Source organism: Phalaenopsis equestris, unplaced genomic scaffold (assembly GCF_001263595.1).
Source record: "Phalaenopsis equestris unplaced genomic scaffold, ASM126359v1 Scaffold000670, whole genome shotgun sequence".
In the NCBI taxonomy this organism is placed as follows: Eukaryota; Viridiplantae; Streptophyta; class Magnoliopsida; order Asparagales; family Orchidaceae; genus Phalaenopsis; species Phalaenopsis equestris.
The window spans coordinates 90,662-102,535 of NW_018165110.1; the positions used below are offsets into that span (position 1 = coordinate 90,662).

An 11,874-nucleotide genomic window follows, 5' to 3' on the forward strand; every position below is an offset into this window, starting at 1 on the left:
TATTCTTATTTACCTCATGAAACGCATAAAAATGTTGGAATTTGTTCTTAAACTTCATGTTATGATTATTTTAAGGAAAATTTACGTAAGTAGCACACAATGCTAATGTTTTTTCAACTTATGTATTCTCATATGTCACACCTGAACTTGCGTAGTTACACATATAGCACTTTGGTGCTTTAAAATCATGCATGGAAAGGTTTATTTGACTTATAAAAAGTGATAATAGTGTTTTTATTTTTTTTAATATTAAAGATTTGATTGATATGTGTGTAAATATGAAAGTTTAGATGTGAGATTATGTAAATACATAAGAATTATGTGCTATATATGTAATAGTGCTATGGTTTCCGTCCACAGGATGTGGTTGAGATAATGAAGGAGTCTTTGTACGACAAATTCGTCGATGAGCACGGCTTTGTGGATTTTGCAAGGAGCGGTGGGATGAGCCAGCAGAAAGAAGCTAAAAGATTCTTGAGCGCTCTCAACAAACAATCTGAACTTCAACAGAAGGATTGTTTCTCTATTTCTGTAAGTATTTGTACCTTAGCAACTGCAAAACATAACAAAGCAGGGAAAAATTTCTGTCTGGACTCCGAACGTAGTTTTACTTGCGGACTCCAATAATATGTCACCACGTGTGCTACATCGCGGAGGTTATTTCGGAGTTGTTATTTATTTATTTATTTTTGGGATTATTGAAGAGAAATTCATATATTTTACTTCAATAACCCCGAAATAACTTCCGTGGTGTTATTTCGGGGTTGTTGAAAAGAAACTCATATATTGCACATCAATAACCCGGAAATAACATAACGGAGGTTATTCTGGGGTTATTTTAGGGTTATTGTGGAGTCCGCAGTTCTATTTTAATATTTTTTAGGTGGGTCTGATATAACACACATGACGGTATATTACCGGGAGTCCGCACGTAGAGCTACGTCCGGAAACCAGACAAAAAATTTTGAGAACAAAGCAGAGCATGAATTTTATGGGGCAATTACATGCAGACCACCCAAAACTTACTATTTATAAATCAAACCACCCTCTTTCTTTCATTTTCAAATTCTAACTCAAATATTAAAATTCATGGTAAAATCCCAACCCATATTTTGCATAAGTACATCTGTTCGGTAGTTTAAAAAAATAACGTGGATGGTTAAATTATAAATATCAATATTTCGGGTGGTCCGAACGTAATTATCCCTTTTATTTCACTCTTAGGGCTTGTTTGTAAAACATGAACTTTATCATGATATTAAAGATTAAAGTATAGCTGTTTTTAAAATACTCAAAATAATAGAAACAAAAATTTAAAAAATATGTAAAAAATCACACTAAATAAATTTATTTTTAAGAACAAAAACAAGAACAAAAAACAAAATTGACCTCAAACAAGCTCTGAATCCAATAATTTCTGAAATTTTTTTTAGGAAATATACAGTTTGTCAGATATGATTGGTTTGAGAGTTCCAGACCTAGACACTCTGGTTGATAACTTGAACAGTGCTGGCTATCTCCTTAAGAAAGGACCCAAGATGTATCAGGTACTTCGTTTATAGATCATGAATTTGCTTTTATTAGCTTTTGAAATCTATAATATTTTTGGAAGATTTACATGCATACCCCTCAATTTCTATGCATTTACATAACTAACACCTAAACCTCAATTTTCACCATGAAAAGGTGTATTCTGCTTTTTTTAAATGTTAAAATAATGCTATTATTAATGGGATATGAAGGAGTTGGATGATATAGATGTAAAGTGCAACGCTTTTGTGTTACATATGTAAATATAGAATAAATGGAGGGTATGTTTGTAAATGCCTCAATATTTTACTGAGGTAGCAAGGGAAATGAAACCATTACTTATTAAGAATGAGTTTTACCATGAGGAAAAATTATTGCATTAGGACACCTGATACAAATTTGCATCAGGTGTCCAATAACAGAATGTCATGTGGCAACCCGGGTCCGAACATTGTATGTCATTGGGCCTAAATTGACACATGGTCCCCTGTTATTGAACATCTGATGCAAATTTGCATCAATGTCCTCATGCAATAATTGAGGGAGAGAGAGAGATTTAAAACAAGTAGTTAAGGAATAATTGAGGGAGAGAGAGAGAGATTTAAAACAAGTAGTTAAGGAATATTTACATACGTACCACTCAGTTTTTATGTATTTACATATCTAACACTTTAATTTTCATTTTTTACATATTTGTCATCTTACCACTTTTTAAAACTTAAATTAGTTGTATTTTTTATGCGATAGGAATGATTTGGGTGGTATAAATGTAAAATAAAATAAAATTTAGAGATTAGAAATATTGTCAAATCTATCTGACAAAGCTTGTTCTTGCAGGTCCTATCTTCATCTTACTCCTAGTCAATCGACATGGTAAACCTGATTTTTCACTGATTCGTTGTGTAAATATTTTAATCAACTTGCAAAAGAAAATTTTACAAATTTTGTACGCTTGTTTCTTTCAGCATTTTAACTTCTTGTAAACTTAGGGTCCGTTTGGGGCAGTTTATTTGATGCGGTGACGTTTTGAAAATGCACCTGGTCTGCTTATTTGGGTAAACTGCGTTTTGATAGTTTATGCGTTTTCAAAATAGTGGAAACAACATTTTCACACCGCACTTGTCTCACAGCTTTCTGACTGCGGTCTAGTTTTTTTCAAAAAAAATAAAATTTTTTTAGTAGCTATCGCACTTAGCTTATCAGCATATTATTTTTAATCAGTTTATCAGCAGATTATTCAATAAGCTTCAATTACACCCTCAAACAGACATACCTAGCACTCGAAGTATTACTATTTGTAAAACTAGCACGGGTGATTTATCGTACCGCCCAACCAATTAATTGCGCGTCACTATCAAATCATTGAGATTTTGACATAAATGAAAAATATGAGTTTACGTTTCTATTATGAATTTTGGAAAATGAATGAAAAGGTGTTAGATTTGTAAATAGCAATGTTTCAAATGTAATTGCTCACTTGTTTGAAATAGTTCAATTGCTCATTTCAATTTTTGTCGGGCTTAAATTTAACTCGAATGATTTAAAAAATTGATAAAAACTGACAAAAAAAAAACAGCAGCATTTACATACAGACCCTTGTTTATAAATCAACCAACATATTGCTTGTGTTTTTAATTTTTATGAAATTCTTAATAGTTTGATTGTAGCACTCGGAAATACATTTGTTACTTGGGGTTAATTTGTAAATATCGGGTGATTTATATGTAATCATTCCAAAAAAATAAAAAAAAAAATAAGTTATAATTACTATTATTTATTATAAGGTTTATATTTTAATAAATTGAGCTTAAAATAATTATTTATGTTCGGCAAATAATTTAAATATAATTTATTTAATGAACGAGCTATTAATAAATAATGAGCTTGTTTTAATGTTGGCCTATGGATTTTAATGGGCACGAAAAATTATTTTATAATGACACAACATGTAGAGTTGTATGCGGTCTTCGATCTCCATCGTCGATCACTACAAATATGTATTTCAGTGGACTTCACTTTTAACTTTAAAAAAAATTTTTTTTTTTTTATTGCGGTGATTGACGGTGGAGATTGGTCTGCATGCAGTGTCCGTATGGAATAATTTTTCTAATGACTACAGGGTAATAAATAAATAATTTGGTGGTTATTATTTTTCTTTTTTTATTTTAAAATTTTGAAACAAAAATAGGCTTCATTGACACTTTTTAAGTGTTCTAATTTTTATTATTAGTGTTTTATTTTTTAAATAAGCTGGCTCAAGAGCTAATAAGTCTTGATTCAAGCTGGTTTGAGCTTGGTTTGTTAGCTTTTTCACTCAGTTTATGAGTCGAGCCTGAGTCGGCTTGGTTCACTTGCACTCCTTGTTTTCACTCTTGAGTGCAGACAAGTTGAGTTTGTACGAGCTTATTATTTGCTTCTGTTTCGCTTTGTTTAAAAATTTTTATATTTAAAATGAGCGCACTAGTTTTATATTGTTAGTGAAAAATAATAATTTTCATATAATTAAGAAGATTGCTACTTTAATATTATAAATATAATTTCAAAAAGTTAGATAGGTATGCCAACACATGATATGTTATTGTTGAATCTTAAACTATTCTTAAATCTCAATTGTGGGTAGGGTTGTCGAAATAGCTTATTGTTCGCGAACAGTTCGTGCTCTGCTTGTTAAGAAGTTTGTGTTCGGCTCATTCGCTAAGTTAACGAGCCGAACACGAACATATATTTGTTGGTTCGTGTTCCGCTCATTTTGGCTCAAAATACTACTAATTCATTATATATATATATATATATATATATATCTTTGATGAGTAGTATTTTTAAAAATTTTAATTGACTGCAAGACTATAAAGATTTATAATCAATTAAAAATATTAATGAAGAAAATAAAATAAAATTTATTAATTTAGATTCAAATGATGATTTAAATCTTGTCCCATTTCTTAACATCTTATTGCTACGTGATTAGGGTTGTCAAAACAACTCTTTGTTCGTGAACGACTCGTGTTCGTCTCGCTAAGCAAACGAGTCGAACACGAACACACTTTTTGAGCTCGAAATATAAATGAGCTCGCTCGTGTTTAGTTCTTTTACACCCTTAATTGTGGGCAAGTATACTTTGAAAATGAAAGAGAAATGTTGATCCTTTCCTATAAGGATCGTCATTTTGTTCGCCCTTAGGCTGACAAGTCGTTCATCTTTTAATGTGATCGACCTTCTTGGTTCCGTCGACTGGATGATTCACCACACTGAATGGTGGCTCTTTACACTTGTCGAGAATGCACTTTCTAACTTATGAACTTCAATTGTTACATACATTTCACCTTGTCGGTGCATGAAAATTTGCATTTCACTTTTAAAAAGTTAGAATGTTCCTATTGATGAGATATGAAGAGTTGTGTGGTATAAATGTAAAGTTTAGGTATCAATATATAAATACATAAGAATAGGGTTGCATGTATGTAAATGCGCCATTTTTTTTCTAAAATAAATGTTTTTTAAACCCACTCAAGTGAGAGAACTCCATAAAATTCATAAACCGCACACTGCAAATGCGGTCGAGGAAGACGACTACTAGAAAGAGGAACGTCGCCGCGTCGCCGGAGCTAGATCGGCCTTCCATTGACTCTCCGGGCGTCGAGCTTAACCGATCCTCCGTCCACCCTGGCACGTCCATACGACCAGTTGCCTCTCTTCTCAACCACCATGCCGGATACGTAGCGGAAGATGAGCAGCGATGGCTTAGTGATGAGCCCGTCGAAGATCTGAGCAATAAGACTGGAAGAATCGTAGGGTTAGGAGGAGTTACGAACCCTCGCAGCTTTCCTTACAGCGTGAAGCAGCAGTGCTGGGAGAAGGCTGAGAAGGTGAAGGGGCGGGATCCTGAGAGATGGCGGAGGGATCCTTTCGGGAACATCATGTTTCGGAAGCTCGTAGGCTGCCCCGGTTGTCTCTGCCACGATTACGACCACATCGTTCCTTATTCCAAGGTCTTTCTTTATCCACACTCTGTCTCTGTTTTGTTCTTGTAGATTGATTATATCTAGGATCGATGAGATTTTTTTGTCTTAGTTTCTGTTTAGAGAGTTGGTAACTAGTTCCTGGATCTTATTATGTTCATGGCTTATACCAAGGCCGAGTTTGGCTGTAACTTATAGTTGCAGCCATGGTCTGTTTCGGGGTAGCTGTAGTTGTTTGAAGAAGCGGTCGTAAAGTTGTTACAGAAGAAACTATTTTTCAAAAAGTTAAGTTTATTTTGAAAAAGTTAGACTGTAGCTTTCGGACAGCTACCACACTTTAACAACTCATATTGGAAAAAAAAAAAAAAAAAAAAACTAAAAATAGAGAGAATGCAGTTCCTAAAAAGAACTGGAAAAAAAAAACAGCTTTCTAAAATTTCTTAAAAATAGAGAGAATGCAGTTCCTAAAAAGAACTGTAGTAACAATCTGAAAAGCAAAGTAGGTTGAAAGCTGGCCTAAACGGATCCTGAATTTACATTAAATAGGATTTATCAAATCCAATAAATTCGATTATCAGTGCGATAAAGATGATTTCGTGACCGACGATTAGAACAATTCTCAAATATGCTTCATAATTGGATTTACTATATCTGAATTTACATCCTAAAAGAGACGAAACGCGAAAAATTTTAATTTAACAGAGAGTTTGATTTGATTTTTGCTTTTTTGATGTTTGGTTGGATTTACACTAAATCCATGGCTAAATCTTCTTTAAATGATGTTGTCAAACACCGCCTAAATAGGATTTATCAAATTAAATCTTTAACTAGATTTATCAAATCCAGCTTGTGACGAAGGAGCTGACGAGCGAGGGCAGAATAAATCTTCCTCACAATTGGATTTGCTAAATTAAATCATTCTCTAGATTTATCAAATCCAGAATGTGACGGAGGAGTTGGCGAGTAAAGACAGATTAAAGCTTCCTCGCAATTGGATTTAGTAAATTTGGATTTACGTCGGAAAAACAGTTGAATGCCGGAAAAAAGAAATAATAATAGTAATAGAACGCGAGAAGTAAATGTGAAAGAGTGGAAAGAGATGAGATAGAGAGGGAAAATCCACCATCCATTTTGGGGTATCTATATACATACCACCCAATTCCTATATATTTACATAACTAACAACTAATCTTACTACCCAAATCTTTCAAATCAAATAAAAAATACCACCATTTTAACTTTTAAATAGTAAAATACATCTTTTCAAGCATAGGCAAGATGGCATGTATGTAAAAATTAAAATTTGTGTTAGATATATAAATGTGCATACATAAGAATTAAGTGTTATTTGTAGATCTACCTATTTTTTTAGGGAGATATAAAAAGTGTTAAGAAATTTGATAATAAGCTCTAACTCGAAACTAAAGCCGATACTTCACTCGCTTTCTTTATGTTAGTTTGGTTTTTTTTTGAATAATTTATGAGTGAATAATTCACATTAAGCTGTATTGAAAAAAGTAGGCAGTATAAATCAAGGAAATATTATTATGAGATTCTACTAGTAAATTTGACAATACTAGAGAGAGAAAATATAGGAAGCATGTAACATGTATGCAGTCTCAAATTTAAACATATAGTCAACCGTTAGATGCAAAGGGCTATTAGGTCCCCCTGGTATTGTCCAAGTAGCGTTTTTTGGTATGTTCAATTGATGTCTGGGCTTGAAATGATTCGTTGACTCTGTTGATGGCTTCGAGCAAGTTTTGCTTGGGCATGATAATTTCTTCTCTTTTGGTTTGTTTGTAAGTCTGCCTTGTCCTTTGCTAGCATGTATCTCAAGCATAGCTTGGCAAGTTTACCTCACGCTCAGCTGATGAGCTCCCTTTGCTCTCAAATTCGGTTGGAGCCCGACATGGTGAGCTCAAACCCTTGTTCTTCCTTTGAGTGAATCCGCCCTTAGGATATACTCTAGTAATCCTTATTAATTTAAGGAGTTGGTTCTCAGTTATTTTTGCAATTTATGATGATTTATTGTATCAATTCAACGTTAAGATTTTGAATTTCTTTTTTCTTAAGGGGCGATTCTAGGTATAGAATTGAAGAACAAGGTTGTGCATGCTTGAAGGGTGAATTTTCTCGAGATAAAAGTATTGTTATTTGAGGCAAATAAAGTTTAATTAATTAAAGATTAGGTGCTTTATGAGTAAGTTCATTCCATAAATTCGGCTATAATAATCAATGCAGTAGTTAATAGAAGCTACATTTTGTCACCTTAGTTCAGTTGCTACGTTACAAAAATTGTGAAGGGCATTTACATACGTAGCACCCAATTCTTATGTATTGACTTATCTCACACTAAATTTTCATATTTACACACAGCACTCAAATCTTTAATATTACATAAAAAATAGCATGATTGCCACTTTTTAAAAGTGAAATACAACTTTTTGTGCATAGATTTTAAGCACCAAAGTGTTATTTATGTAAATATGAAAGTTTAGGTGTGAGATATGTAAATGCATAAGAATTTCGTGCTACGTATGGAAATTTTCCAAATTGTTAACTTGTTAGTCATTGTCATCAATTTTTCTTTTTTTAAATGGTTCATTTTTTTACCGGTCTTTATGCTCTTTAATTTAGCTGATGAATGAAAGTCCTTGTTGCTTATAAAATTCGACTAGTCTTGTCCTCAAGATTATGTGATGCACTCTAATTGTATGTGAATTATGAGATATGTAAATGCATAAGAATTTTGTGCTACGTATGTAAATTTTCCAAATTGTTAACTTGTTATTCATTGTCATCAACTTTTCTTTTTTTAAATGGTTCATTTTTTCAGCCGTCTTTATGCTTTTTAATTTAGTTGATGAATGAAAGCTTGTCCTTGTTGCTTAGAAAATTCGACTAGTCTTGTCCTCAAGATTATGTGATGCACTCTAATTGTATGTGAATTATTCTATTGTTTGATACAATAGAGTTTCATAGATTCATTTAGTTTAATATGCTATCATTTTTTTATTCTTGTGACTCCCTTTATAATAAAGGATGTCTTAGGGGCACGGGTGTTTAATACACTTCTAGAATCTGTTGCGAATTTTGATAGAATCAACAACAACAACAACAAGTCTTTATCCCACTAAGTGGGGCCAGCTAATAAATTAAGATCATTTTTTATACATTATGCCCAAGTCTCTCTAGGTCTGCCTCTGACTTTCTTAACATAAGTCGAATCTAAAATATCTACTCTCATAACTAGATTATCAGATGATCGACGTTTCATGTGACCAAACCATCTAATACGTCTCTCTCTAATTTTGTCTGCCACTGAAGCAAACACCAACCCTATCATGGATATAATCATTTCACATTTTGTCTCTAAGTGTAAAGCCACTCATCCACCTAAGTATTCTCATCTCGGCAACACTTAACTTAGCTTTATACTTCTCTTTTAAAGGCCAACATTTAGTGCCATAGAGCATTGCAAGTCTCACCACCATCTTATAAAATTTTCCTTTGGTAATTTCTATCACACAATAGGTCTGAAACATTCCTCCACCTCAACCAAACGACTTGAATTCTACTAATAGCATCCACATATATATCGCCATCACTTTCAACAATAGACCCGAGATATCTAAAGGCATCCACATATATATAGCCATCACTTTGAACAATAGACCCGAGATATCTAAAGCTTCACACCTTTTAATAATCTTATCACCCATACTTACCATTGTTACAACTTTGTCACCAGAGCTATTACTACTCAAATTACATACCATATACTCAGTTTTTGTTCTACTCAAATGAAATGCAGACCTCCATAATTCAAGTTTTTCGTGAGCTTTTTTTCTAGTCTTATCCACAAGAAGGATGTGATCAGTGAAAAACATACACTAGGTACATTCTCCTGTAAATGTCCAGTAATAGCATCCATAACTACAGGTACATTCTCCTGTAAATGTCCAGTAATAACATCCATAACTAAAGCAGCAAGAAGATATGGGATTAAAGCCGATCCCTAATGTAATCCAACTGAAATAGAAAATATTTGGTCAATCCTCCGTCTGTTTGAACACAAGTAACAACTCTAGTATACATATCTTTAATGACTTGAATGTAAGTAATATCAACACCTTTCTTCTCTAAAACTCTCCAATAGATATCTCTTGGAACATTATCGTAAGATTTTTCTAAATCAATAAAATCATATCTAGTTCCTCCTCTTTGTACTTCTCCATCAAACCTCTCAATTGAATTTTTATACAATCAACAATGCTATAAAAAATGAACTTTTGTGAGAAGGGAAATTTTTAATCTTAAAATTATCTTAAGTTATTTTTCATGAAATTTGAAAATGGAGCTAAAAGGTTTTTATCTTATATTAGAAATTCATTTAATTTTTATTTATGAAATTTTAAAACTTAACAATATTCAAAAGCACTTTAGTCACTTTGGTTAAAATTCTTAAATTGATCATGCAGTTGCTCTCTATAGTACATAAATTGAAAATAGTATTAAATTCACTTAAGTTAATAATACATATGAACCAAATTAAATTGTTTTAACAAAATTCTATGAAACTGTCTGGTTAGATCCTCTAAACAAAATTTTATAACTTATCCATCCACTTTTAAAATAGTTTATGATTATACATTTTTGGATATCTTTCAACTTCCTACCTCACGCTAGCCCCAGTGCCCTTCCTACAAATTACTCAATAACATTCTGGTCTTTTTGTTGGTGCACCTGACACCGATGCCTTTACTAAAGGGCATTGCACCCTAGATATAGGCAATGTTGTCTTTAGTCTTGAGGCAGATGGTGGGTGCCATTGCTGCTTCAGACTAGTTGGTCTCATTATTCGATGTCGTGGCTTCTCACTTTCTCTAGCTCGAAGTTCATCGGTATCTGTTTTGTCTTTTCAAATGACTACTCCGGTGCTACCCCCTCTTATGGCTACTCATGCCCTTATGGATTATCCCTTGCCTTGTGCGCCACTTTCATTTTCTAAAGGTGGATAACTCCAAGTTCTTTGCCCGACTTCTCTGATTTCCGTTTGTATTTTAGTCGGGGACCTGTAACTTCTCATTACAAGTTGACATCCTCATGTAAAGATATCTAGGTTAGCATCACTTTTTTAGTTCCTTTCACTTTCATCCCGGTATGAAGATTATTTGCAAATTCATGATTTTTTTAAGTTTGATTGAGAGTTATACTGTTTGATTTATTGATTCTTCTTTTTTATTTTTTTATTTGGGCATTTACATACATAAGACAACTTTTAAGTATTTACATATCTCTAAACTTCCATATTTACGCACATAACACTCAAATCTTTAATTAATATCACATCAAGAACAATTCTATTACCATTTAGAAAATGAAATACACATTTTTATGCATAAGTTTAAAGCAGCAAAGTGCAATGCATGTAAATGTGAAAGCACTCAAATCTATAATATCACATCAAAAACAACTCTATTATCATTTTTAAAAAATAAAATATACATTTTCATGTATAAGTTTAAAGCAGCAAAGCGCAATGTATGTAAATATGAAAGCATTCAAATCTTTAATATCGCATCAAAAACAACTCTATTAATATTTTAAAAAAGTGAAATACACATTTTTATGCATAAGTTTAAAACAGCAAAGTGCAATTTATGTAAATGTAAAAGCTTAGGTATGAGATATGTAAATACATATGAATTGTGTGCTAGGTATATAAATTTTGCTATATTTTTATTTGGTTATCTTAAGGCTCTAAGGCAAACATGCTACTTAAGTCTCTTACTTGATTAAAGGATGGAGTCTTGAAGGACGATTTACACCTTTTTAACAATTGGAGGATTTATGTACAAACCACTCAATTTATATATATTTACATATCTAACGCCTAAACTAAAATGTTTACATATATATCCCACATTACCTGCATGAAAAGGTGTATTTCACTATTAAAAGTTAAAATAGTGATATTTTTGTCTCCCTCTTCTTAGTGCTGTCAACTACAAATTTGTTTATTTACATTTTGTCTTTCATTTATTAGATTAATGACCTATTTGCTTATTTACAAACTCAATAACATCTAAAAGTAGGTGTAAAGTTATTTGAGAATTAAAACAAAATCATCCAAAAAAATTTTCAACACAGACAAGTAGACAATTTAGGAGTATCAAGATCGCCTCCTCTATTTGTTTATGCCTGGTTGAAGTTCACATTTCAATTCTAATCTGCCTTGTAATTTTGCATTTGTCAGGGTGGGAAGAGCACATTGGAGAATTGTCAGGTTGTTCAGGTACAGAAATTTATGTGTTTGAAGAACTTAATTGCAATCTCTGAGGCTTTTTTTTGGGTCATTTACATACATACCACCCAATTC

At 32.5% G+C, this 11,874-nt stretch overlaps 2 protein-coding genes across 2 annotated transcripts in view; both read left to right on the plus strand.

The window, feature by feature from the left end:
- LOC110030170 (probable DNA helicase MCM8) overlaps nt 1-2,548 on the plus strand; it is a 45,422-nt gene extending 42,874 nt beyond the window's left edge. The window contains exons 16-18 of the mRNA XM_020732767.1: nt 361-531; nt 1,434-1,547; nt 2,368-2,548. Coding sequence (XP_020588426.1) covers nt 361-531; nt 1,434-1,547; nt 2,368-2,391 — 309 coding nt within the window. The 3' untranslated portion in view covers nt 2,392-2,548. The remainder of the gene's footprint in view (nt 1-360; nt 532-1,433; nt 1,548-2,367) is intronic.
- Nucleotides 2,549-5,033: 2,485 nt separating this feature from the next.
- Nucleotides 5,034-11,874, plus strand: part of LOC110030157 — a 9,282-nt gene continuing 2,441 nt past the window's right edge. Inside the window, exons 1-2 of the mRNA XM_020732743.1 lie at nt 5,034-5,519; nt 11,752-11,790. Of these exons, the coding sequence (XP_020588402.1) occupies nt 5,082-5,519; nt 11,752-11,790 (477 nt within the window). The 5' untranslated portion in view covers nt 5,034-5,081. The remainder of the gene's footprint in view (nt 5,520-11,751; nt 11,791-11,874) is intronic.